Genomic DNA, 25,398 nt, shown 5'->3' on the forward strand with positions numbered 1-25,398 from the left:
AGTTTCCTGGTGTCGTGTGCTTAGCAGGCCCGCTGGTGCCTGCCCCGAAAGCACAGCTGATTTTTCAAGTTCCCCAGTGAGCACAGGCTGTGTTCCCAATGGTCTCTGTATTTGGTTGAATTTCAAGGTTATCTGCTAGTGTCTTCTATTTTTCTTCTTCTTATGCCTGTACTTTGTGTGGAGGCTGCCAGTCTAACCTTATTAAACTTCAAGTGGTGTTGTGATGACTTTTGAACTTTTTTTTTTTTTTTTTAACTATTTGAAGGTGATTGACTTCTCAGTCTCTTTGGTAGCTTCAGGCTGGTTTTCAGTGGTTGCTTCATTAAGAGTTTTACTATATTCATGAATTTTAATATAATTGCTCAAGTTCCTGCAGCATGCCCACTATTTACAGTGCGTTACTTCCCGCATTGCAGCCCACTCTGTCTCGAGGTTGGCCTGTGTGTTGTACATTAATGCATTCAAGGATGTGACTCAGAGAGGGTTCAGAGACTGAACTGCAGTGAGCGAAAATGGCCTCTAGCACTGGGTGGGGAGCCTGTGACACACAGGCCACAGCTGCATGCTTGCCATCCTTGAGGGCTCCTGAGCTGGGCGTGGTGGCACATGCTTATAATTCCAGCACTTGGGAGGCTGAGGCAGGAGGATCCCTACAACTTTGAAGTCAGCCTGGACTACATAGCAAGTTCAAGGCCAGCCTATACTACATAGTAAGACCCTGTGTCCAAAAAAAAAAAAAAAAAGCAAGTTTTTAAAAGATTTGCCATCACTAGCCAAAATATGGAGCTGAATTCCAATTTATGACTTTATAGCTTTGTGGCATTAGGGAATTCACTTATGTGTCTGAGGTTCAATTTTATCGTCTGTAAAATGGAGATAATTCCTGTTGTTTTGTGTGTGTTGGGAGGATTTAGCGTGGTAAAGCCTGAGTGATTAGCAGATCAGTGCCTGGCAGTATCAAAATATTATGGTTGCTGTTATTATCTTATTTTTCAGGGAAAAGATAGACAGTAATGATAATTCAGGAATGTTTGTAAAAGACCTACTGTAATTTTTTACCCTGTACAGTAACACCATACCAAATACATCCATGTGTCAAGCTGGCGATGTGCTTATTTGGCTTGTAGAAAGATAGATGCCATGAATAGCAGAGCCTGAGCTGACACCCTACTTTGAGGCATGTACCCTACTACCTCTGTAAACCTGCGTACACTTAACTCTTCGTTCAAGGCTTCTACTGCAGAGTTCAATAGGAGGATGGAATTCAGACTACAGTTTAATCAGCATTAAATTTCTATCTTTAGGAATAACAGTGTGACTGCTAGCTTATTCTGTGTCATGGCTGCTACAATATAATAGATGTGATTAAATATGTTGTCGTTTGTACTAGAAAACCTTGAATTCATACACTGCCTCTGTAATTTTCAGGCAGAGCAAGAGAGCGAGGGAGAGCTAGAGCAAGTGAGAAAGAGAAAGGGAGGCTGGGAGAGACACACAGAGACAGAGAAAGAGGAGAGAGAGAGAGAGAGAGAGAGAGAGAGAGAGAGAGAGAGAGGCAGACCTTGGAACAAACTCCTGCTCAGAAGTAAGATTTTAGAATAAATGACTTCTTAAAACCCTCTGTATAGACATCATTTCTGTGTTTTTCTTGGTGTATGTGGAAAGAATAGGGACAAAATGGATCAGCATTGAGCACAGAGCATTGATGCCTGTGATCGGATGCTGAGGACTGTGCCCACATTCATGGGTTCACAAGTGGACGCGGTCCTACGTGTGTTCTTACATGCAGTCTTCCCAGATTGGCCTTTCAACAGCTCCCGTGTGAACCTCCCATACCAAGTGGTGTGCTGGTGAGCTTGACGAGAGTGGAAACTTCGTAATATTTTCTGGTGTGCTCTCAGTGCCTGAAGCTGCCTGCCGTAAGTGGTTGGTATGTTCGGTGGAAGGTGTGAGTGTACATGGCAGGGAAGGCATTGAGCTTGATGGGTTCCAAAACACCCTCTGTCCTAAGTGTGGTTCATTTCGAGCTTGGACTTTGCTAAGGGTTGGGAAGTTGTGCAGAAGAGAGATGTGTCCACAGTGTGGAGCATGAGCTGTAGCCCGCCCTGTGACAGAGGCGCTGAGGGGTTCTCCAGGGCATCCTTCAGTACTGACTGTAGTAGGTTCTGGGCTCGTTTCTTTTTATTTTGTATTTAATAGTGATCTGGAAAGAGGTAGTTTCCTGTCAAAAGGGCTCCAACTCCAACTAGAAGCAGAGTGACTTCTAATTTTGGCATTTGGGTGGATGCTTAACTGTTACACCTCATTTGATCCTGAAAGTTTTGGTTAGGTTTTATTGTGTCCGAGAAGCAGCTTGCCGAATATGGTCATTTAATTCCATGATTTCCTGTTTAGGCAGTCTTGGTGGCTTTCTTGTGCTGCTTTTGGCCCCTTCCAAGTTAGGGGTCAGGGAAGGTCCCTCCCTCCACACTCTCCCCATCCCATCCCCTTATAACTTCAAATAAAAGAATGCGTAGAAAGGCTTGAAATTTCCGTGGCTGTCTTGAAGTGGAGTAGGGGATGAGAGTGCGTGGGTCCTTATGCCTTCACCCCTTCCCTCCTTGTGGAAGTTTGGAACCTGTGTATTTCATAGCATTTTTCTCAACAGAAGTTAAAACCTTCTTGATATCATTTTCAGCCTTAGTGCCTCCTCTTTTTGGTCTTTGGAGGTTGGTAGACAAGGATGGGCAGCAACAGGGTGAGAAGTGGGGCTTTAAAAGCACCGAGTGAGCTTGTCTTCACATTTTGGTTTTTTTTTGTGATGCCTGGTTGGTTGTGCTGCATTTCTTGCGGGGAAAGGCCTGCAGTTCTGTTACCAACAGGGGAACAGGAATTGTTTGCTGCTGGGACTGCAGCCAGGAGGATATTTATAGTCTGTAGTGAGTGGCTTTGAGCCCACCCTAGTTTTGGATCAGTCTCCTGCCTTAAAGTGCCCGGTGTTCTTGAACTGGACCCTGCTTTTGTTGGTCAGACAGCCCTTAATGAGCAAGTGGATGGCTGCGTGGCACAGCATGCGGGGGCCGTGGCGCCCTGCAGCCTGCAGGTGCTTGTGCTCTGTGGGGCTGCAGACCTGGGAAGAGCAGGTGCCCTGCCCTGTGTTGCTGGGGGCTGTGTGGGCTTTCTGGCCTTTTCCTGAGCTGCTGCAACGACTGGAGTGGATGATCAGTTGCCAGTCAAGAGTCCAGGACTCTGTGCTACACATGGTAGGCAGAGGAAGATTTACAGCACTGACCGGAAATGCCCCCATGCATTTAGCTTCCTCTTCTCTTCCTGAATTTATGTGAGCATGAGATCCACCCTACCAAAGGGGCCAGAGTCAGCTGGTGCTCTCTGCACTTTAGCTCACTCTAAGGAATAAGGCCTGGCACAAAAAAAGTGACAGAAAAGTCCTCCCAGAAATAATGAAGAATGCAAACTGTTTGTTTATAAGTTAAGGTATACTGTGCTTATTTTTATTAACCCTTGGGTGTCCTTAGGTTTTATCTGTTTAGTTTGCATTGGCAAGTGACAGAAAACTGAACATGAACCAATATATGCCTTCCTCATGGCTGCCTCTCTGGGGAATTGAGGATTAAGAGTGGGTTTCAAATCTGTGTTGATCCAGAATTCAAGCAGTGCCCCTGGGACCCTGTTAGTAACCCCTTAATTCTTCCTTTGCCAGATCCATCCTCAGACAGGCTTTCCTTTCCTGCTAACAGAATCGCTGGGGCTTACTTCCTCACAAACATAATGAGAACAATCATTAGTAGTTTCTCTCAAGTCGCAGAGGTCTCTGTGACTGGACTAGCCTAGCGTAGCACAGACTAGCCACCCCACCTCAGGATAAACTCAGATTAGCAAGTGCCAGATTTCAGGCCCTAATCTGGAGCTACTGGAAAATGTGTGTGTGTGTGTATAAGGAATCTGGGGAATATTTTCTTCAAAATGATTCCATAAGGCACATGTTGGGGCCTTGCATTATCATGCAAAAGCTCACTGTTCTTGGACTGCTTTCATTTTGCTTGGTTTTGTAGGAGTGAGTTCTCTGGGAAGTCTAGCTTCCTCCAGAAGCAAGGAGCTAGGAATTTTGCTGATGCCCCTGGGACACCCACAGCAGGGTGTCAATTACAGTAGGTTTTAATGGATGCCATACTAGGTAGCCTCAGAATGTGACATTAGCTCAATTAGTTTTCACTGTGTGCCATTACAACAAAGATTGGAGCTGAATGGATATTCTCGACATATGTTTTGATCATCTCTGAAAACACGTGTTCCATTTCTCTGGTCATTCAGATCCATTTTGGGTGGCTCTCTTGTCAGCTTGGGGCTGCAAGGGGGTGAGCGGGCTTCACTTTGGCAGCGCTTCCTGCCTGGAGCAGCATCCTGCAGCCAGCACCATAAGCTGTGTAATTTGTCCACGGAGGCCGATGCATTACAGAAATGAAAATTCCTTCTCTGACAGCATTCATGCTTTAGTGTGCAGCAATTTGGCTGTCAGAAACAGCTGGCCCTGCAGGGTGGGACAATAGAAAGGCCAGACCTGAGAGAGGCCAGTGCTTCCTGAAGTCTCCCACTGTGAGAGATCAGGTTACTGAGACTGTCATTAACAAGCTTCAGGCACAGCTTCCAGGGAGCAGGAGCCTGTGGCTTTAGACAGTTAGTGATTTTCCTGCTTTTTGCTGATTTAAAAAAAAAAAAAAAAAAAAAAAAAAAAAAGTAAACTATTAACCTTTTGCTGATACTCAAATGGTTCTTTCTGATTGTGTCTTCTGATATCAGCAGCTCTTACTGGTGCATTGTGGGGACCTCAGGAGTGGGAATGCAGGCAGTAGGAGTTGCAGGCACCTGCGTGTTGGCAGCCTGTAACTTAGTTCAGCTTCACTGGAGTACTAAAAGGAGTAACTTCGGAGCCCCCGGGCCTTGTGCACGCGTGGAGTAGAGGAAGGGTGTGTGTATTCTCCAGAGCAGTCGGCGTGAGCGCAGGGCAGAGGAGCTGTGTGCTTGCAGCTGTTCTTCAGTGTGAATCTTCATTGCGGCTGGCTGTGCACACTTTCCTGTATTGATTCCATGACTCACGCAGCATGATCTAAGCAGAAGCACACAGGCTGCAGCGGAGACAGCTGTCTGTTGCAGGAGGGCCTGTTCTTTGGGTTGAACAGTGCCAGGTCTTTCCTACTATGACTCGTGTATTAGTATACGCTACTCATGCACTCACGACAAAGGTCTCTTAAAGGGTTTTTATGGTTTTTTTTTTTTGTCTTTTAAAATAATGTCACATCTAAATATTATCTTTTACTAGACTTACCATCTAGCAAATACAGTACAGAAAATCTGCTTTTCAGTACCTTGCTGTTTGGAAGACCCCGCATTTCTGAGGCACTGTGTGGGTCCAGATGCTTATGCTGGCCGGGATTTGAGTTGTTCATGGCTTGAACTGTACTTTTCCTTTTTCCTGCCTTTCTCCCTGAATTTGTTTCCCTTTACGTGATGGAGGCTGGAGTTCCCAGATGTTGTTTGGATTAAAGCATGTGTTTAGGGGGGAGGGGGAGAGAAAGCTTTCTTAATGATAATAACAGAGTCAGACTGGCTGGTTCTGTACTGACAGGAAAATGGAGAGATAAAAACTCCATTAATGGTGTGTGCACTGCCTAAGTAGCCAATAAAACAATGCTGTCCTCATTGGAAGCTGGTCCCAGACTGGCAGCGCTTCGTGCCAACTGTAGGAGACGACAGCTGCGGAGAGGGGCAGCCGGGTTCTGAGTTGAGTCCAGCTTCCTGTATGGCTTGCGGGGGCGGATCTTGTACTCTTTCTCCACTTTCTCCTCCTCCTCAGCCCATTTTCCACGTTGAGCCCCTCTCTTTTTTTTTGAATGGACAAGCGTTATTTTATTTGGGACCTGTCCGCTCTGTACACACAGGGTACTACTTCTTTGTCTCCTCCTCCTTGGAGGGGTCTTGGTGATCTCCTCCTTCTTGACTTGCATGCGTTCCTCACAGCGCTTGCGCGCCTCCTTGGTTTTTGACCTGTGAGCCTTGGGGTTGGTCAGCCAGGAGCTTTTTGCAGGCTTTGTCCGCTTTCGGCTTGTGGATGTGCTCCATGAGGATCTGCTTGTTCTTGAACACATTCCCCTTCACTTTCAGGTATAGGCTGTGGTACATGTGCCGGTTGATCTTAGATTCCCAGTATCTCTGGAGCAGCCTGCGCAGGATCCACATTCTGTGCACCCAGGTCACCTTCGGCATCTGGGCGTTGGCCCTACCGTTCTGCTTACCGATGCCCATGTGCTTGCCCTTCTGGCGAGCCAAGGTGTTCTGGCATCCTGCGCGAGAATGGACGGCCACCGGCTTGTGGTGATTAGCCCATCTTTTTTTTTTTTTTTTTTTTTGCGGAACCGGGGATTGAACTCAGGCCCTTGCGCTTGCCAGGGAAGCGCTTATTCCACTGAGCCATCTCCCCAATTAGCCCATCTTTGATCAATTTCTGGATCTGCTGACGGGAATTGGCTGACGATTTCATTGGTCTCACTGGTGTCCAACCAGACCTTTTTTTGCCACAGCGGAACACCCTGGAGGCCAGCCTTTTCCAAAGCCTGAATATACTCATGGCTGCGGCCGCCGCAGCAAAAGGCTCCTTGAGCCTCTCTTAATGCTGCTCTTGCAGAAAGTGAACCTCACCTGACTAAAATGTCATCGCTGCTCACAATGAAGTTGGCTGGGTTTCCAAGCCAATTTGTCTGAGTTTGTGACCATGCAAATGTTGTTTTATATAAAATGTGTCCAAGAGTCACAGTTTCCAGAGTTTGATAGAATAATCATTTATCATAGAGGTGCACTATATTTTCCTGTATCTTTGAATTTCTATTCTCAAAGAATTTCCATGTGCAAATGGTATTATTTTTATTATATTTATTTTTAAGTCCCAGAGACTGAACCCAGGGCCTTTCTCATGCTAGGCAAAGTCTCTGCCTCTGAGCTTCATCTCCAGTGGTGCGCCCCCCCGCCCCAAATTTTGGGACAGAATTTCTTCCCAGTTTCCCAGCTCTGCTCAAAGTTGGCTAAAACTCGTGAGTCTCTTGTTTCGGCCTCCCTAGTAGCTGGGGTTCCGGGCGTGTGCTACCATGCCTAAACAAGACATTTTCTAAGTCTCTCACTGGTTCTTTCTTTTCTTTTTCTTTCTTTCTTTTTTCTTTTTTTTTTTTTTTTTTGCGGAACTGGGGATTGAACTCAGGCCCTTACACTTGCCAGGCAAGCGCTTATTCTACTGAGCTATCTTCCCGGCCCCTAAGTGTCTCACTGGAAGATGACATCGGAGAGTGGCAGAGGCTGCTTTCCACAGCGCTGAGTGTGTGCCTCCTGAATCCCTCTAGTGAAGCCCTCCTCAGCCTGCTATGTGCAGGGGGAGATGGGATCTTCCTGTCTCACTGTCAGGTAAGCCCTTAGGTCTCAGGGGAGGGGAGGAGGGAAGAGCTCTTAAGTGCAGTAGAAAAGCATCCCTCTAAATTCAAAAGCAAGATGTTCCATTTACCTAATCATATGTTTGTTACCTGTGAACTGCAAATCCAAGTTGCTTGACTTGATATTATACAAGAGAGATGGGACAGATATTTGGGTGTTTATTTTTGCACTATCTCCTGCCTACAGATTTTACATATTAAGAGGTTGGTATTTGTAGTCTAATTTTGCAGGTGAAAGAAATAAAGGAACTAATTTACTAAGGCTGTAGTCTGTTCCTCCTGCTCAGGGTGTAGCTAGAATGACTCTCATGCTACCAATCTACAGACTGGTCTGTTTGCTGCAGGGGGACATCCAGTAGGCTTCAGTAGTCCCCTGGGGTTCCGGTGGTGTGTGGGAGAATAGTTTGTGTGTGTGTGAGTGTGTGTGTGTGTTTGTGTGTGTGTGTGTGTGTGTTTGTGTCAGGCCCTTGACTCAGAGCCTCACAAGTCCTGCCACTGAGCCATATTCCTGTCCAGTATCCTGTTTTCAATCCCAGGAGCTGTAAATCCTGAAAGGCCCCATGGCAGAGGAGATAGGGATGCCCATCCAGCCTCAGGCACCCTGCGCGCCTGAGGACTTGGAAGTGGTGACAGTGATCAAGTTGTTCTGTGGTCCGAGAGTGGTGTAGCTTCCCGGTGGAGAACGCCGTGCGTGGGGGAAATGAAGTGAGTTCCCAGCCTTGCTGTCATAACCAGATCTTGAGAAAAGTACCTGGCCTTGATCTCCGCTCTGAGTGTATGGGGCTTGTCCAGTCTGCACTCTCGAGACCGAGGGCTTGGGCTGGAGGGAGGACCTCGGAGTAGATATGCAGCAGGGGACAAGTACTACTCACAGATGGAACCTGATTTCCCTTTTTGGAAACTATGCATAGATTAGGAGCAGAGTGCCTGGCTCCACCCTGAACCTCCAGGGCCATGCCCTGGCCAGACTAAATGACCATAGTAATCCGAGCATGATATCATCTTAAAAAAAAAATTTTTTTTTAAATTTTGATTTCTTCTTTTGGCCAAAGATGGCCAAGTAATGCCTTGGGCAAAATGCGTACTTCTAGATAAAAATTTATATTAGGTGTCTTTTTAGGTGTGTGTGTGTGTATGCACGCGTGTGTGCGGAACCGGGGATTGAACTCAGGCCCTTGTGCTTGCCAGGCAAGCACTTATTCTACTGAGCCATCTCCCTGGCTCCTAGGTGTCTTTTTAGAAGTATGTGGCCTTTCCTGGTGTAGTTTTATTTGGATGGTAAAGTAGGGAGATTGTGAGGCAACACAGTCCTTCTGTGACTAGTATTAGGTTTTGAATGGCCTTTAACATGCCATTCTTACTCTGCCGTGTAGCTCATCTTGTTCTGGTGTCAGACTGTCACCGTGTCAGTTTTATGTGCTTACAGGGCTTGAGCCAACTCAGGTGTGACTCTTGGGTTTTGAATCTTATGGTAGTTTAGGTGGCCTCAGGATGTCAGCATTCGCCTTTTGCTTGCATGCTGATTGAGAGCAGCAGCGTCTACTGGAGGGGGCGCCTGCTTCAGTTCTGCTGTGCACTAGCTGACACTGGGGGTGTGGGTGGGGGGTCTGTGCACCCCTCCCTGATCTAAAGCTTTCCTTTGGTCCTGTCAGTGGTCTCTGCTGGCTGAGGGATATTGGTTTTAGCCATTATTTGCAGCCCTGCGGTGAGGCAGAACCACATGGCAGTCCACCGTATCACCAAGTACTTTATTAATCATTATTGGGCACAGGAATTTTGACACACATCCCAGCTTGTCCAGCACCATACTGTCCTGCATTCTCTTGTGCTGTTCAAAGTGAGAAACTAGGTTTTAGTTGGTAAGCTAGTAGGAAGGGGCAAGGCACGAGTATTGGAAGAGTTGGGATTATGCATGTAAGAGCACTAACAGTAATGAGTAGCCTGTAGGAGTCCTTAGATCAGGTTCTGTTCTGAGTGCTTTTAATAATTTTTTTTTCTTCTTTTTGAGATACGGTCTCACATAGTGCAAACTGACTGTGAAATCAGACTGACCTAGACCTTGAGGTGATCCTCTTGCCTCAACCTCCCCAGTGCCAGGATTACAGGTGTGCACCACCACGCCTGGTCTGCAGGGGGAGGAAAGTGTTTTGTTTTTTTTTTAATGTGTTTGGTACAGGGTCTCACTATGCAGCTTGAACTCCTAGTGATCCTCCTGTTTCAGCCTCCCCAGCTCTGGGGTTGCAGGTATGTTCCACCATGCCTAGACTTGGTGGCTGGCTCACTGTACCAGAGGTGGGGCCTGTACAACATGCAGTACCGGGGACTGAACCCAGATCCTTGTTCTTGCCTCGGCAGGTGCCAACACTGCTGGGCTATCTCTGTGGCCCCATGTCTTTTTTGAGACAGGGTTTCACCATGTGCTTCAAGCTGGCCTGAGCTCACTTTGTAGCCCAGGGTAGGCTCAAATTCACAGTAATCCTCCTGCTTCAGCTTCCCAAGTGCTGGGTTGTGAGCATCTGCCACCATGCCTAACTGGAAGTGATACTTCTTACACTAACTCTATAAAGCAGATAAAAAAGTATATAATCTAAATTTTACAGATGAAGGAAAGAGGTACATTCAGATAGTAGCAAAGCTTTAAAAGTGGTTGAAGATGGCAGGGCTGGAATTTTTAACTCCGGCTGGATTTTTAGCTCAGTTCTGGGTTTTGACCACAGTGTAGGACAGACAAGGGAGAGCAATTGAAGACTCACTCAGTGGAATGGGGTATAGATTGCTGGCAGCTTCCTAAAAAGTATTGGGAGCCTTACTAGAGTTTCAGTTGCTTTATTATTATTTTTAATGGTACTAGGGAATGAATACAGTGTCTGCAATGAGCTGCATCCCCAGCCTTCTGCAATGTTTAGACAGAATCTGGCTGCATTGCCGAGGCTAAGCTTGCAGTTCTCTGCTCATCCTGCCAGAGTGCTGGAGTTACAGGACACACCACCATTCATGGGCTGCATCCTCAGTCTATAGTGATTGTCTTAGTCCATTTGGAGTAATAAGATTCCAGGGGCTGGGTGGCTTACAAAGGACAGAAGGTTAGCTCTCACACTTCTGGAAGCTGAGAAGTCTTTAAGAGAAAGGTGTGCTAGAATTCTGTGTGTGAGGAAGGTACCCTGGTTCTCAGGTTATGTCTTCTTCTGTGCCTTCACATAGTGAAGGGGGCACAGCAGCTCTCTGGGCTTCTTTATGTGACTGCTGTCGCACAAGGGCACTAATCCTCCGAGATGTTTCCTCATGGCCCCATTGCCTGGTGAAGGCTCTCAGCTGCTGATAGCATCACACTGGTGGTGATTAGGTTTCAGCGTAGCGTTTTCAGGGTGCCCCAGACATTCAGAGCAGGCCTGGATTACGTTGTGTGCACATGCGTGTGTACTTACATCATACAGCTATACATGGATGCACATGAGTATATCTGTAGCCACAAGTCCACCTGTCTTTGAGAAGTGGCAGTACACGTGCGTGTGTGATGGTAATCTTTGTCCTCATTGCTGTTGATGTGTGATAAACTCCACAGGTGGGAGCTGCTCAGCTCCCTCTAGAGAACATCCTCGTATATGGAAGCTTTTCCCAACGCTGGCATTTGCCTGCCTCTGTGGCTTATTCACATCATTCACATTTGCCTCTTTCACTTAAAAAAACCCAAAAAACCTTACCTATGGGACTTGTTTTTGCCAGAGGTGCTAGGACTTGACTCATAACTCAGAGGCAGAAACTCATACACCTTTTTGGAGTATAAGCTGTGAAAGGCTGTCTAAAATTGTATTTGAAATAGTTGTGTGTGTGGCCCACTCAGCCTTCATGTGTCCACAATAGCAGGGATGGGAGGATGCCTCCCAGTTGTGTTCACCAGGCCTACATCTGGTGAGGAGTTGTGCTGGCGCATGTTACCAGGATAAACCTGACTGCACAGCAGTGCTGGCAGAACTAACAAAAATGCCATGTGTGAAACAGCTAAAAACAATGGGAAAAAAACCCTGATAATCTGAGTCTTTCTTCTAGTACTTAATGCATTTAGAATTAAAATGAACAGGAGCTGCCACTTTCCTTTCTGCCAGTTTTAGAAAATGAGCCATTCTAAAACTTATAGATTATCTCTTCTCTCTGGAATTTAAATAGTAGAAAAGCCAAGTCAGGGAAATAAATGCTTATGAAATGGACTAGGGTTTAGTGACCCAAAGCTCTGTTGAATTTTTTCTCAGAATTGTTGACAGTATGAATGGTAAACATTGGCAATTGCTCATGTTTTTATTTCTTTTTTATATTCATTTTCCTTTTATGTCCTGTCTTCTAATTGAAACAGCCTTGAGGGTATTAACAGTTTCTTGCTGTGTCTGTCTCAGATCGTCAACTTTATGTCACCAGGGAGAAACCCTCCCCCAGGTCTCTGGGAAAGCCCTCTGTGGGCTCTGACTACAGCCAGTCGCGTGGGGCCAGCCGGTAGCTGGTCTTCCAGACCTTTGGCCCTGGTGCTTGGGGTAATCCTTGCCTGACCTTCTTCTCTAGGGCACTGAGCTCATGCATGTGTGTGGGGGGCATCAGGGATGTGAACATACAGGAAGCCAACTTCTGCAGCTTGAATACTAATTTGTTAACTTAATATTCTCTGGAGGAAGTTCTAGCGAAAGCATGTAGCTGGCTCTAGTGTTCTTTTCTACTGGGGGAAAATGGAGCTGGCAAATCGCTAGGCGGTAAATCTTGAATTTGTTTTCTGGACGTAGAACCATAGGCTTCACATGTTAGAAGAGTGAACTGAACTCTAACCTTTGCATTTCTTTTTAAAATGAAATGTGACTATTCTTTTTAACCCTAATTGTTGCTTGGACAAATAGATTTTATTTATTTATTTTTAATGTTTAAAAATTCTTTTATTGGGCCAGCCAGATAGCTCAGCAGATTAAAACGCCTGCTTAGGGGCTGGTGAGATGGCTCAGTGGTCTAAAGCACCTACTTAGTACAAGCTAAGCTAAGCAAAAACACAGGGACCACGGTTCAATTCCCCAGCACCACATGCCAGCCAGCCCCGCCCCCCTGGTGGGCTGAGCTGGCCACACCCACACACCCACACACACCCACACACACAATAAATAACTAAATAAAAAAAAAAAAAAAAAACAAAAAAAAAACGCCTGCTTAGGCAGAGCACAGCAGCCAGTTCCATCCCTGGTGTGCTGTGCCGGCCCTACTCCCAGGGTGCACTGAGGCAGTGATTGAGACTGGGTGTGGTGGCATGTGCCTATAATCCCAGGGCTTGGGAGTCTGAAAAACAGGATTACTCCGAGTCTGATCTGTGTAGTGAGACCCGATAGACCCTGTACTAAATAAAAATAAAGAAATTTTTAAAAAATTATTTATTTATTTATTTTTGTGGTACAGGGTCTTGCTACACAGCTTGGATTTGTAGAATCCTCCTGTTTTAGCCTGCCCCATTTTGGGGTTGCAGGTGTGTGCCTCCATGCCTGGTTTTGGTAGCCAGCCAGGTGCTCCCAGCATTCAGGGGCTGGCATGGCGTGTAGTACTGGGGACTGAACCCAGGTCCTGGCTCTTGCCAGGCAAGCACTTAGACTGCTCAGCTGTCTCTCCATCCAGACCCTAGAACACATTTTAAATAAGAACAGTATGATTAATTTCAGGGCTGTGTGCCTCTCAGTCTTTAAGCACTTGTCTGGCATTCTCATGTTCCTTGGTTTGATCCCTAGCCCCAAAAGAAAGGAATTTAATTTCACATTAGAACTTCTGGCCTGGCTGGGAATTTGAGTGATTAATGGTAAATATAGACTTTTCCCACTAGTTGTCAAGTTGCTTCTTAAGAGTTGCAGTATCACAAAGGATCACAGAGCTGATGTCTCAATGTGTGCTGGCCCAAATTAATCACAGGTGTGGAAACTTGAGGCTGGCGATGACAAAACTGCTGTCGTGATAAACTTTAGGCATGTTTCATTTTATAGAATTCATCTATAAAAAATGAATTTTGGAGCAAAACTGTGAGTTCAAATTAATAGTAACCGAGGGAGCTCAGGAGATGGCTCAGTGGAATAAGTGCTTCCCTGGCAAGTGCAAGGACCTGAGTTCAATCCCCAGTTCCACAAAAATAAATAATAATTAAATTAAATAATAATAACCGAAATCGTGAGGCAGTAATTGCATTAGTGGACTGAATGGTAATGAAATAGGGAGATTGAAGTGTGGAGACCGTCTGTGCCTCGTGGTTATGCATATGAAATTGCTTGGGTTAAAGAATTGGTGAGTCAGGTAGGTGTCGTAAGGTGACACGCTTTTGAGGTAGCATGTAAGTCTGGGAGCAGACCCTCTTCTCCACTTCACCTCCGATTCCCAGTACCACAGGAGCTCAACGAGAAGATTCCAGAGGGATGTTCCCTGGTCTCTGGAAAACTGGTGTTTGACTCTTCACTTCCCATCGTCCTACCTGTTTTCCTAACCTTCCTTTTTGTCTTCTCAACACCTCCCCGCTTCCTTACATGGTTCTGTATTAATTGTGTTAGTGTGAGCTTGGTGGTAACTGGCTAGCCCAGTAATTGCCTTGTGATGGAGAGCTGATGTCTGCCACAGGCTCGGAGTAATATGCTCGAGATCTGAGCACCTGGAAGGGACAGGTGTACGTTCAGTCCCTACCATATTTAATGTGTGTGGTGCTCGGGATGGAGTCATGGGCCTTATGTGTTAGACGAGTGAGCTGAACTGCTAGCCCTTGAATTTCTTTTATAAATGAAGTATGGCATAAATATGTATGTGTAATATAATTTTTTAACCTTTGATTATTGCTTGGACAAATAGGGTACATTTTAAATAAGAATGGTATTACAATCTATGAATAAATAATTTCACAGAGTAAATTAATTACTCTATGGAACATTCCAAGCGTTGTTTCGTATGGGGTGTGTTGGTTTTCCGTGCTGTGATAAAATACCAGAGATAATAACTTTTAAAGCAGGAGAAGTTTATTTTGGCTCATTGCTCCAGGGGCTTCAGTCAGTGGGTTTTGGCCTGATTGTGTTTGGCTTGTGACAATCCGATACAAGCCCAGAGAGGAAATGGTGATATAGGATGTCTAAGTACCTTGTGACAGCTAGAGAGGAGAGACGGGGGTGGGGAGGGCACTGTTTCTTCAAGGGCTTGACCCCCTGTGACCTCACTTCCTCCCACGAGACGCTACCTCCTGAATCTTCCAGCACCTCCTGGTAGCCCCGTAGGTGGATAAGCCGGCATTAAACACATAAGCTTTCCAAACCATAGTGTGATAGGAGAGACATACATCTTGTTCCCACTGCAGCCCCTTTAGTCACCTTGACTGTGAGTATTGAGCCTGGAAAGAACCCAACTGCATTACTTGTATAGGGCATAGCTCCAATTGATCATCTCAGGAATAATTTTCTGGGAAAAAGCTTAACGTTTTTCTTGTAAGATGAAGCATCTCCTTTCTTACATTTTACTGACAGCATCTTTCCAGTAATGTTTCCAGCTGTTTCCAGTAACATCACGTTGTTAGCATGGTACATGAGTGTGGCTCTTCAGGGTTTTTCTTTCTTGTTTATTTTTGTTTTTTAATTTTTTAAATGTATTTAGTACAGGGTCTACAGGGTCTCACTACACAGCTCCGACTCGTAGTGATCCTCCTGTTTTCGGTCTCCCAAGTGCTGGGATTACAAGAGCGTGCCACCACGCCCCATCTTAAGCACCCTCTCAGTGCACCCCGGGGGTGGGGCTGGTACAGCACTCCAGAGATTGAACTCCAGTCCCTGCGTCTGTCTAAGCAGGGTGTTTCTTTCTATACGCCTATGATTTAATGATTGTGTTCTAATGTGCTAGAGTAGGGAATACTACTTTGTTAATATAAGTCAGTAGAAAATTAGTTGAGTGTATATATGTACTTTGTACATTATCTTTGTGTGAAAAGCATTGCTTATAGATCTCCCAAAGTTTCCTTAATTTAGGAACTAATTTAGGATTTGAGGAAGAGTTCACCTTGCTTTTTTTAATTTAAAAGCCATGAGAGGGCTGGGGAGTTAGCTCAATAGAATAAGTGCCTACCTGGCAAGCGCAGGGTCCTGAGTTCAATCCCTGGTACTGCAAAAATACATAAATAAATAAATGCCATGAGAGTGATACAGGTGGGTTCTGCTAGGCCTATTTCCCTTTTCCTGTATTATCATACTTATTTGTTTTTTGGGTTTATGTCCTTGAGTATTCCTTCTTACTCTTTGAATACATTATTAAGGTATAACTAACCCTCAACATCCATCAAGGAGCTATTTCTACGACTATCCCTGATGTTTCAGAGATGGAAGATACTGCATAGAGGAGTTCCAACCAGGAGGATAGACAGTAAAGTTCAAACATTTCTATTTACTTTTAGGGTGCTAAGACAGTTAAGTTTAGGAAGACTGGAGAAGACCTCAGACAGGTTATACACGTGGAGCGTGGACAGAGTTATGCTGGAGCTGATTCCGAAGCATAGGAATTTGCCACCTGGAAAGACATTTTAGAGGAATGCAAAGGCACAGTCGAGATCATGATGTCCTGGGGGCTGTGAAATGCACTGAGGCTGAAAGGTACCGAGCGATGGGGTAACGGCTTGAACAGGCAGATGTCTCGGGCTGGATGGGGAACAGAAGGCACCACACATCTTGGGGGACACGATTGACTGTTCTCAGCTCAGGAGAGGCAGCTTGAAGGATGCTGTTGGGCGTGTCATTGCCTGTGTGTGACAGTGACTGCAGAGGACTCAACTGGAGAGCGGCTTGGGATGTGCCTGGGCCAGAGTGAAGGCAACAATGGGTTGGCCAGGTGGACTTGGGTTGCCATCTGCCTTGGGGTTTCACTGGGGTTTTCTTCCAGTGAAGGAAGACCAGGAGGTCTGGGAGAGACCTCCATCCTCCCATTGGAGACATGATGACTTAGTTTTGGGAGTCTATGTGTACTCTTGTGGCTCTTGAGAGACTACACGTGATAGATGCCCACTGTTTTTCTGCTGCTTCTTTACATTTTTTCTTGTACTCATTTATCCTTCAATTGGCAGGCAAATTATTGTTCAGCAAATTATATTTAAAAAAGTAAACTGTGAGTTAAGTGTACTGCTAAATTAAATGAAAAATGTTATTTTTACTTTTTTTCTTTGATGAGTGGTTTGGGTGCCATCTAGGTATGGGAGTAGATTAGAAAGCCATCTTTATAATTAAAGTGTATCCCTTCCTGTTAGCGTGACTCTTGAGGAATTCTGCTATCAATTGTAAATGAAATATCTAAGCAGAGAATCTTTGAGTTAGAGGGAAACTTAGGGAATTGGACTATGGTCCCCACTTCAGAGTTAGGAAAAATGAATACCCAAGAGTGTGACATCCTAATATCACCCAGCAGCGTTCTGGGGCTGTCACCACACCTGGTGAGTGTTTTCTTGTCCACCTTGATGGTCCCCTGCATAGCCCCATTGAGGTGATAGAGTCTGAAAATCTGTAAGGCGACCACTTAGTGGTACAGCCTAAATTCTTGACTTTAATTTTATTTTAAATTAACTCTGTTCATAGATTAATATATATTTCTTGACTGTGTAGACAGTGTGGAAGGAATAACTGTCCCAATTATAATAAAACTCAAGGATAAATAAGAGGTTATTTTTCTTTAAAAAACCAGGCAGGTTAGTTTTCAGATAATTTGCTACAGGACTGGCAACTACTTACAAAATACACAGCTTGTTTGACATAATTATGAATAAGTAGTATACACACAAAACAACAACAAGAAGAAAACAGGGCCCCGGAAAACATTGTTCATATTTCATTTTATTTTTAACTTTATTGGATCTTTTCTTGCTTGTTCTGTCTTCACAGAGGCAAGCAGTTGCCACGGAGGCTTGGGAGTGCCTGTATGCTTGTGGGCAAATAATAATTTCAACCAAACAGTGAGAGAAGGAGGCTGATTAACTTTCCTCCCTCTTCTTCTCCCTTTCCCTCTCCCCCTCCCTCTCCCCTCTCCCTCCCCTCCCCCTACCTCTCTTCCTTCCCTCTTCCTCCCCTTCCCCCTTCCCACTCTCCCTTTGTTTTTTCAAATGCTGGGGATGGAACCCAGCCCTTCCCTGTGCTAGGCAAACCCTCTGCCACTAAACTACTTCCTCAGCCCTCGATTTAGTTTTATTCTGTGTATTCTTATGAAAACTAGAGAGATGAATCCGGTAAAATTTTATTTAGGTGGGTAAATATAGGTGGGTGGCATAAATATTTGTAGGAGTGTATAAGAATATATATATATATATATATATATATATATATATTTCTTCTTTGAATTTGAAGCCTAGGATAGAAACTTACCATGTCGTGGTAGGGGATTTTAGTTATCATGTTTAAGCATTTGCAATTGTTAGTGCTTTTGAATTAATTCTATACGTCCTTAAGTCTGTCTGGCATGATGTTAGACTAGGTATTAAAGCTACAGCACGATGCTGGATATAAAATCCTGACTGAAGAGGGTCCCAGTGGGAACTTCGCTAAGTGTCTGTGTAGTGAGGTAAATAGACTCAGGCCTAGGAGAAGCCAGACACTCATTAGGAAACCAGAAAAGCTGGTCCTGGCCCAGTGGGTGGCATCCCTGTGAACTGTTGTGAAAGTGCTTGGAGATCATGAGCTGATGAAAGGTCCCATGGTCTCGTGTGTGAAGCTAATCATCAAGGATTACCACATTCCGGTGAGACAACAGTTCAGGCACAAAGTGCCTCATGGTCCTGGGGATGCCGAAGGGGTGCTGGGGTGTGCACATGTGCAAGCCGACCAAGCACATCAAGAAGGGTGAGCTAATTACCACCCAAGTCTGACTCTGTGGAAGGCTTGGTGGTTGGAAGAATGGAAAAAGTGTCTGATGATTCCATTCTTGCCCGTCTGCTCTTAATCACCCTCTACTCAAGGTGCTCTGATGGCTCCCTCTGAGTCTTCTGAAAACAGATACAGCTGGAATAGAGACTTGGGGTGTCCTGAAACTCAGCTCCCACCAGGAACTGACCAGATTCCGTGGGTCAACCATAGATCCCATATCCAGGATTGAAACAAACAGTAAATAAAATGTAGAGTATAGAGGCAAGATAGGAAAATAAGGGAAATAGGGTGGACCCATTAGAGACCTCTTTCTCTCCCCTCCCCCTCCTTCCTCTTTTATCCCTTTCCATCCCTTCCCCTCATATGTGCTAGGCAAGTACTCGACCACTGAGCTACATTCCTGGATTTATTAACTTGCCATCAGTTCTAAGGGGCTACTGAAATGCATGCTATGTAATTTGGTAGCATCATTGCCTAGAAATGCAGTATCTGGTTTTTGCCCAGGCTGTTAACAAAAGACATCATTGAACCTTGTCCAGGGGAAGAAGTAAGGGAAGAGCAGGGATGGAAGAAGAGACAGACCTGAGTTAGGGACTGTGTCCTGCGAGCAAAGAGTGTGTGTTTATCTGCTCTTCTCTGAAGTCAAACCTCATCTTTAGTCCTCAGGTGACGGGAGGGAATTCTGCTTTAGTCTACAGCCTTCCTAGTTGATGTTGTGAGAATTCTTCTAAGTTGTTTCAGTAGAAGAGTGAGGATGGGGATGTTGTTCCTTCATGTTTCTTCTTTTCAGGCTTCCCTGCCAAGTCCTTTCAATACTTAAAAATTGTGATTCTTATGAGTCAAAATATTGAATCTCAGCCATTTCTTTTGTGAGTCAACCTAACAGTTCAACCTCAGTCATCTGCATTGTCTCCCTTTCTTATTCCTTAGATCCTGAATTTATAATAATAAGCATTGTATATCGGTGCTCACTCGACGACATGAGCTTCACATGAGACCACTACAGGAGGATGTCTGTAGTATGCAGGAAAGTGACGGTGCTCACATACCTGGGAGAGGGCTGCACAGTGTTGGCTCAGGCCTGTATGATTGGAGGCTGGCAAGGCTGGGACTCAACCCGAACTCTGATATAAGCCAGGAACTCCCTCACCTCCTGTGGCCCATTGCCTTTGCTCCTTGAAGTTTTATCCTTGATCGTCTTATTTTATATTTCTGGCACAAAGAAATGAATCTTTGGCTGGACAACAGAAAGGGATTTTGATGGACCGCCAAGCCACTTCAGTGGAGTGTATTGAGGTTACAGAGTATGAGTAGGTTATCTTCAGAAGAATACTGTGGTACTTAATTACACTCAGTAATTAAGTCATCTACAGTAGGTTCTTCTCATCTCAGTCAAATTAATAAGTTAAATTCTACAGGAGAAAGGTGGTCTGATACTTGTGCCTTGAATTTCCTCCCTGGGGCCGAGGTGTTGGTGATGACCGCCTTCACAGCCCCTTCCCTCTGACTGCTCTTCTCTCCAGGCTGGAAGGCAGATCTCCATCTTTTCATGTTGTACATTTCCTCTGCTACATTTCCTTCTCTGTAGTCTTTAAAGGTTTAGTGAGTTTGACTCCCTGTTTGTTGTCTGGATAAACTCTGAAGAAAATAACATTGCTTGGTAGAATTCTGACCTTGGATTTCTTGGGAAATGTGCTGTATATGTTTTTCCAAACTAAGAAAAATCAGTTATCAGGTACAAGGCAAAAGGAAGGTGTTACAGTTCTCCTCTGAGAGTGCAAACTGTCAACAGAGGCTTTAGTAAGAAGAAGGAATCTGATGATGTTAAGTTGAAAGCAAGAGCAGGAAAAAGTGACCGTGGAATAGAAGGATAGGCTGACAGTTCTAGAGCCAGGGCAGGGAGGGAGCTTGTAGGAGAGAATTGGTCATGATTGCTTATGGCAACATGTGTTATGGCCCACTCTGCTACAACTGTAAGTCATTCTTGCAAAAAAAAAAAAAAAAAAAAAAAAACCCAAAAAACCTTTATATGCATAGTGTACTGTATACAAATGCCTAGCTTGTATTCCAGGAAATAAGTTTCAACAGCAAAGTAAGTGTTTGAGTTGACAGTCGCAACGTTTGAATCTGTGTACTATTGTTAACTTTGCTCATAGATTTGATTGTGAGTTGTTGCATTGCATGTTAGGGGTCAACAAACTTTTTAAAGGGCTAGAGAGTAAATATCTTAGGCTTTGCACACCATACAGACTGTCTCAGCCATTAACTCTGCCATTGCCTGTGAAAACAGCCATGGTCTGTGTGCAGAATGAGTGAATGTTGTGCCTTTCCAAGAAAAAGCAGACTGCGGTCTGGATGGTGCCTGCTAATAGACTATGTTCAATAATGTTTGTAGGTATTTACCAGATTTTAGTATTTGTTAATGGGCTTGTTAAGGTGACTGTGTCTTGTTAAAGAAAGATTTTAGATAGCCATATTAAACACAAAATACTCAGATGTTTTTATTAGAAACCAGATCTATCTGCGTTGCCCAGTCTTTTATCCATCCAGCTCCTGGGTTCAAGCTACCCTCCTATTTAGGCTTCCAAGTAGCCACAACTTCCAAATAAGCCTTATTTGGAAGTATTTTAAAAATAACAAATTTGGGAGAATTTTAGAGAAACTGCTGGAAATACCTGGTTTTTCTTCTCAAAACTAAAGATTAGTATTTGATGCGAATCTGGACATTCCCAGAGTCAAGGGCTGCTGCCTCTCACGCATACTGTACTGCTGTTTCCCAGCGTCATTCAGCCCTCTCTTTGCTTTGTGGTTTCCCTAAGATTTATCTGTACTTATAGCTTGTAGCACTCCCCCCACCGCTTGTTTTCCACTGGGAGATAAGGAATTTGTGGAACTCCAGAATTGGTAGTAACTCAGACCTGTCTTTTCTTCCCAAATATGTAATACATTTAATCCAAACACATTCAATCTGGAACAGATTATTCTTGAAAAATACTAGACATGAATATGCTTGATTGTGTCGTGGTATTTTAGAGAGCCAGAACGAGAGAATGTTTATAGTGCTGTGCAAATGGTCCATGTTATTGTTTGGGCAGGATCGCTGTAGTTCATGCTTTTTCTACCATGATGCCTAAAACTTCAATCATCCTAATGGGTAAAAGACAGGGAAGAGAACTAAGAACACTTACTTTGAGCATTCAGTTCAATACTTAGTGAAGATGCAGTTTATTTTATTTTATTTTTTTTTAGTATTTATTTATTTTTATTTATTACATTTATTTATTGTGTGTGTGTGTGTGGCCAGCTCAGCCCACCAGGGGGCGGGGCTGGCTGGCATGTGGTGCTGGAGGATCGAACCGAGGTCCCTGTGCTTTGCCAAGCTTGTTTCAAGTAGGTGCTTTAGACCACTGAGCCATCTCTCCAGCCCCCAGTTTATTTTAGTGATAAGAACATATATATTTTTTTAATTTTACTTTTATTTTTTTTGAATTTTTAGGGAAGGGTCTACAGGGTGTTCAGGGTCTCACTACTATATTGGACTCATAGTGATTCTCCTGTTTATAGCCTCCCAAGTGCTGGGATTACAGGTGTACCACCACACCCATTCTCAGTCACACTGTCTCAGTGCACCCCAGGAGTGGGTCCGGCACAGCAGGCCCAGGGATTGAACACCTAGCCCCTTTGCCTGCTTGCAGGCACTTTAATCTGCTGAGCTATTTGGCCAGCCCAAGAGCATAGATTTTTGGAGCCAGAAAAATATGATCTGATAACTGGTTTTGCCATTTATTTGAAAAAAAGTCTTGGAGATTTTTACTCAAACCTGTCTATATAGCATTTCCTTGTGTATAAAAGGGGAGTAGGACTTCCTGTCAATTTGGTTGTTGTTCAGGTTACATCACACAATGCAAGAAATGCGATCAACACAGTGCTGGAACTAAGGCTCACTGAACAGTTATTAGTAACTCATAGATGGTTGTGTTCCTTCTGTTTGAGGAAATCCTTATAGAGAGTTAAATGGTTTGTGAAGGCCACATTTTAGTAATTTGGAAAAGTCAGCCTGGCTGCTGCCCAAGTCCATGGTATCCTGCTTCTTAAAGTAATTTTGGTGACTGGCCCTTCTACAGCAGGGCATGCCGTGGGCTGGTGGCACAAAAGGGAAAGGTAGGGGCTGGTTCTTGCAAGGCTAAGCATTTGCATTATTTGGAAGCTACAGTATCTGGAAACCAAAAATATGGTTATAACTGAAAAGGTGAGATGATTTGTCCTGATATTTTTTCTTGTTGCTTAGCTGCTCTGTTGACTGCCAAGAACTTGTTTAAGGACTTTATTCTAGCCTGTTACTCAGATCTCATCACATCGCGATGGCATTTAAGAAGCTACACGTGTTCTTTTAAATTGGACATTTCTATTTCTGTTTTACAAAGGAAAATGTAGTACTGTCTTAGATACCTCCAGTTGGAGTTAGAAAGTTGAGCTGGATTTCTTTCTTCCTTCCTTACAGTTCCCTTCTACTCCCCGTCACAGGAATGTGCTTTTGACCATTATGGGTCAACTTCTGATGCAGCTTAATTAGCTGCCAGGAGTTAAAACTCCATAGCCAAATAAATATGTTGGCTAAATTTTTGGAGCGATGTTAGGTCAGTGAAAACTAGTTTCACTTTGCTGAAATTTAGCAATATAGATATAGATACTTAGAGCACTGATTTTAATTAGTGATTTTCTTTTTGTTCACTCTGAAGGTGCTGAACACAACTGCTTTCTACTACCCTTCAGATCAGCCAGGGTTGCTTATTCATATGAAGGGTGTCTGGGGAGAAGAATCCCGAGTAAATTATATTTAATTTTTAGATTTGGTTTTTATCCCATCACTCTCAAACACTAACTATAAGTTGGGTATTGAAAAGGAGTGATGGAATCAAAGAATAAAATGTGTTATTCACTTTCTTTTAAATGGTTTTGAGACAAACCCAGTTCATGGCAGAGAAATGAGTGCCAGATCACGTCTTCTAAGAGTGTAAGTAGCAAAGAATTAGAAAAAAAAATCTAGAAAATACAAAAATCTTCAGAGAAGGCTGCACAGAGGCAGGAGAACTTACACACTGACTTGAAGGGTGGGAGGGCGTTCTGTGCAGCAGTCATGGTGAGACTGGCCTGTTGTAATAGTGAGTAGGAGTGAGGGTGTAGCTCAGTGGTGAGCTCCTGCCTACCGTGCGCAAGGAGACCTCTCCCTGGCTTCTCCTAGAATGCTGGTGGTTGATGCAGAAGGGAGCACAACCTTAGTTGTGAACCCACCAAATTTCCCAGCTCCGGGATCTTGGAAAACACCAGTATTTCAGGAGTTCTGAGTCTCAGACACCTGTGGGTGCTGCCCAGTGGCCGGGTTTGTTTTTAAGGTTGTCCACTTTAGGAATGGATTTCTTTCTACCCTTTAACTTTGCTCAGAGATTGCCGAGAATGCGCAGTTACTGGTTAACTTCTATGTGGAGATATTTTATATTGTGTCTTATTTTTATTTTGCTTGTTTAGATTTTCTTTCCAAATAGAAGTGGGAACTCATTTTACACTGTAGTTTGGAAAGATTTGATAAGTATCTGCAGAACCTTTTCCTTGTCCAAGGTGGATGGGAACATTTTCTTTTCCACATAATTATTTAGCAGTGCTGTGTTTTGGATTTGTTTGCTGCTTAATTTTTTAAAAAAAAATATATATGAAAGTTTTCATTGTAAAATGTTACTTGAGGTTGAAAAAAAGGCTTGATTTTTCCAAAAGGGGTGTGGTCTTCAGCGCTTTCTGTTTCTTAGTGATTTGAATGGGAAAGTGGTTCTTATAAAAATTTCCTCTTCCTTTGGAAAATGTTGATGTTTTTCAAGTTTTGCTAAAGGAAAAGGGAGCTTGGGAGGCTTTTCGTTTTTTGTTATCTACAGAGCCCTTTCCCTTCTGATCTGTGCATTGTTTTATAACTCTTTGAACTAACTTATTTACTAGGGAGAATTTTGCTTGAAAGTGGACCAAAGCTAGGTATTTCTGAATAGCTACTCAAGAAATTGTTTACTCTTTCGTATTAGATGTCTCCAGGAGGGACCTGGGGTCTGGAAAGGGTATTAGATTTTTCATTCTATTCTTTGTACTGCTCAGATTTTTTTTTTAAACCAGTGCATGTAATAACTAATATAGAAAGTCATTGTTTTTTGTTTGGTTTTGTAGGCATCTAGGCTTAGTATGTGGTTATGTAGGTTTTAAAAGAACTTGATTTTGAAATTTACTAACCACTTACAGGGTTTGTGTCATTTGTAAAACTATTTAAAGGTAAAGATAGAGCTGTAAACTCAACATACTGCTATCAGTGCTTTCAGACTTTTTTGAACTTGCTTCACTTGTTAATTGGTTTCTGGTGCCAGTCGGAAAGCCTGTCCAGTGTGCGCTTCCTTTAGCCTGTGCATTCATGAGTGCAGACTTTTCTTCTGCTCACCTGATTTTTCTTTCTCTTTTCCCTCCAAAGCCCAGAGCGCTTGGGGAGACTGCGGAGAACCTTTTCCCAAGACTCCAGAAGCACGCCTCTGCATCTTGTGTCTCAGGAGAGTGAGGGAGTCTCTGTGTGCGTGCAGCTGAAAGGACCCAGGCAGATGTGACCGGAAGCCGCCTCCAGGTAGCTGAGTCAGCCTTCCCGGGGGCTTTCAGAGCCAGCATTAAGTCACCTCTTTTAATGCTTTTTGGCAAAGATCAAATCTGCCGGTAAATTTCTCACTACAAATGATTATTTTGTTGCTTTATCTGAATTTGGTATAAGAAAATTAAGACCACCTTCCTTAGTTTTTACATCACCTGGATGATAGGCTTTTGGCAGGGGGATGGATCTGCAACAGCTCTTCATTAACTTGGGCTAAGTTGTTCCAAGACTGCCAGGGTCTCCTTCCATATAAGCGTTTCTGCCATTCTTTGCAACATACAGGCCTTCTCCCCACCTTTACTGCAGGCAAACATTTTATTTAGAGACATTTCTGTGCATACACAAAGTATGCATATTGTTTTAAAAAGTTTGTTGGGGGGCTGGAGAGATGGCT

At 44.0% G+C, this 25,398-nt stretch overlaps 1 protein-coding gene and 1 pseudogene across 4 annotated transcripts in view; one reads left to right on the top strand and one right to left on the bottom strand.

Moving 5' to 3' along the window:
- Acvr1 (activin A receptor type 1) overlaps positions 1 to 25,398 on the top strand; it is a 130,208-nt gene that overhangs the window by 31,938 nt on the left and 72,872 nt on the right. For 2 of the 4 annotated variants that reach the window (XM_023713675.1, XM_023713676.1), the window contains exon 2: positions 24,837 to 25,069. The exons of 1 other annotated variant lie outside the window; for it this stretch is intronic. In XM_023713675.1, coding sequence (XP_023569443.1) covers positions 25,041 to 25,069 — 29 coding nt within the window. In that variant the 5' untranslated portion in view covers positions 24,837 to 25,040. The remainder of the gene's footprint in view (positions 1 to 24,836; positions 25,070 to 25,398) is intronic. One more of the 4 variants, XM_023713677.1, reaches the window with a different exon arrangement.
- LOC101587930 lies at positions 5,667 to 6,622 on the bottom strand (annotated as a pseudogene).

The sequence above is a fragment of the Octodon degus genome, unplaced genomic scaffold (assembly GCF_000260255.1).
Source record: "Octodon degus isolate 3935 unplaced genomic scaffold, OctDeg1.0 scaffold00032, whole genome shotgun sequence".
In the NCBI taxonomy this organism is placed as follows: domain Eukaryota; kingdom Metazoa; phylum Chordata; class Mammalia; order Rodentia; family Octodontidae; genus Octodon; species Octodon degus.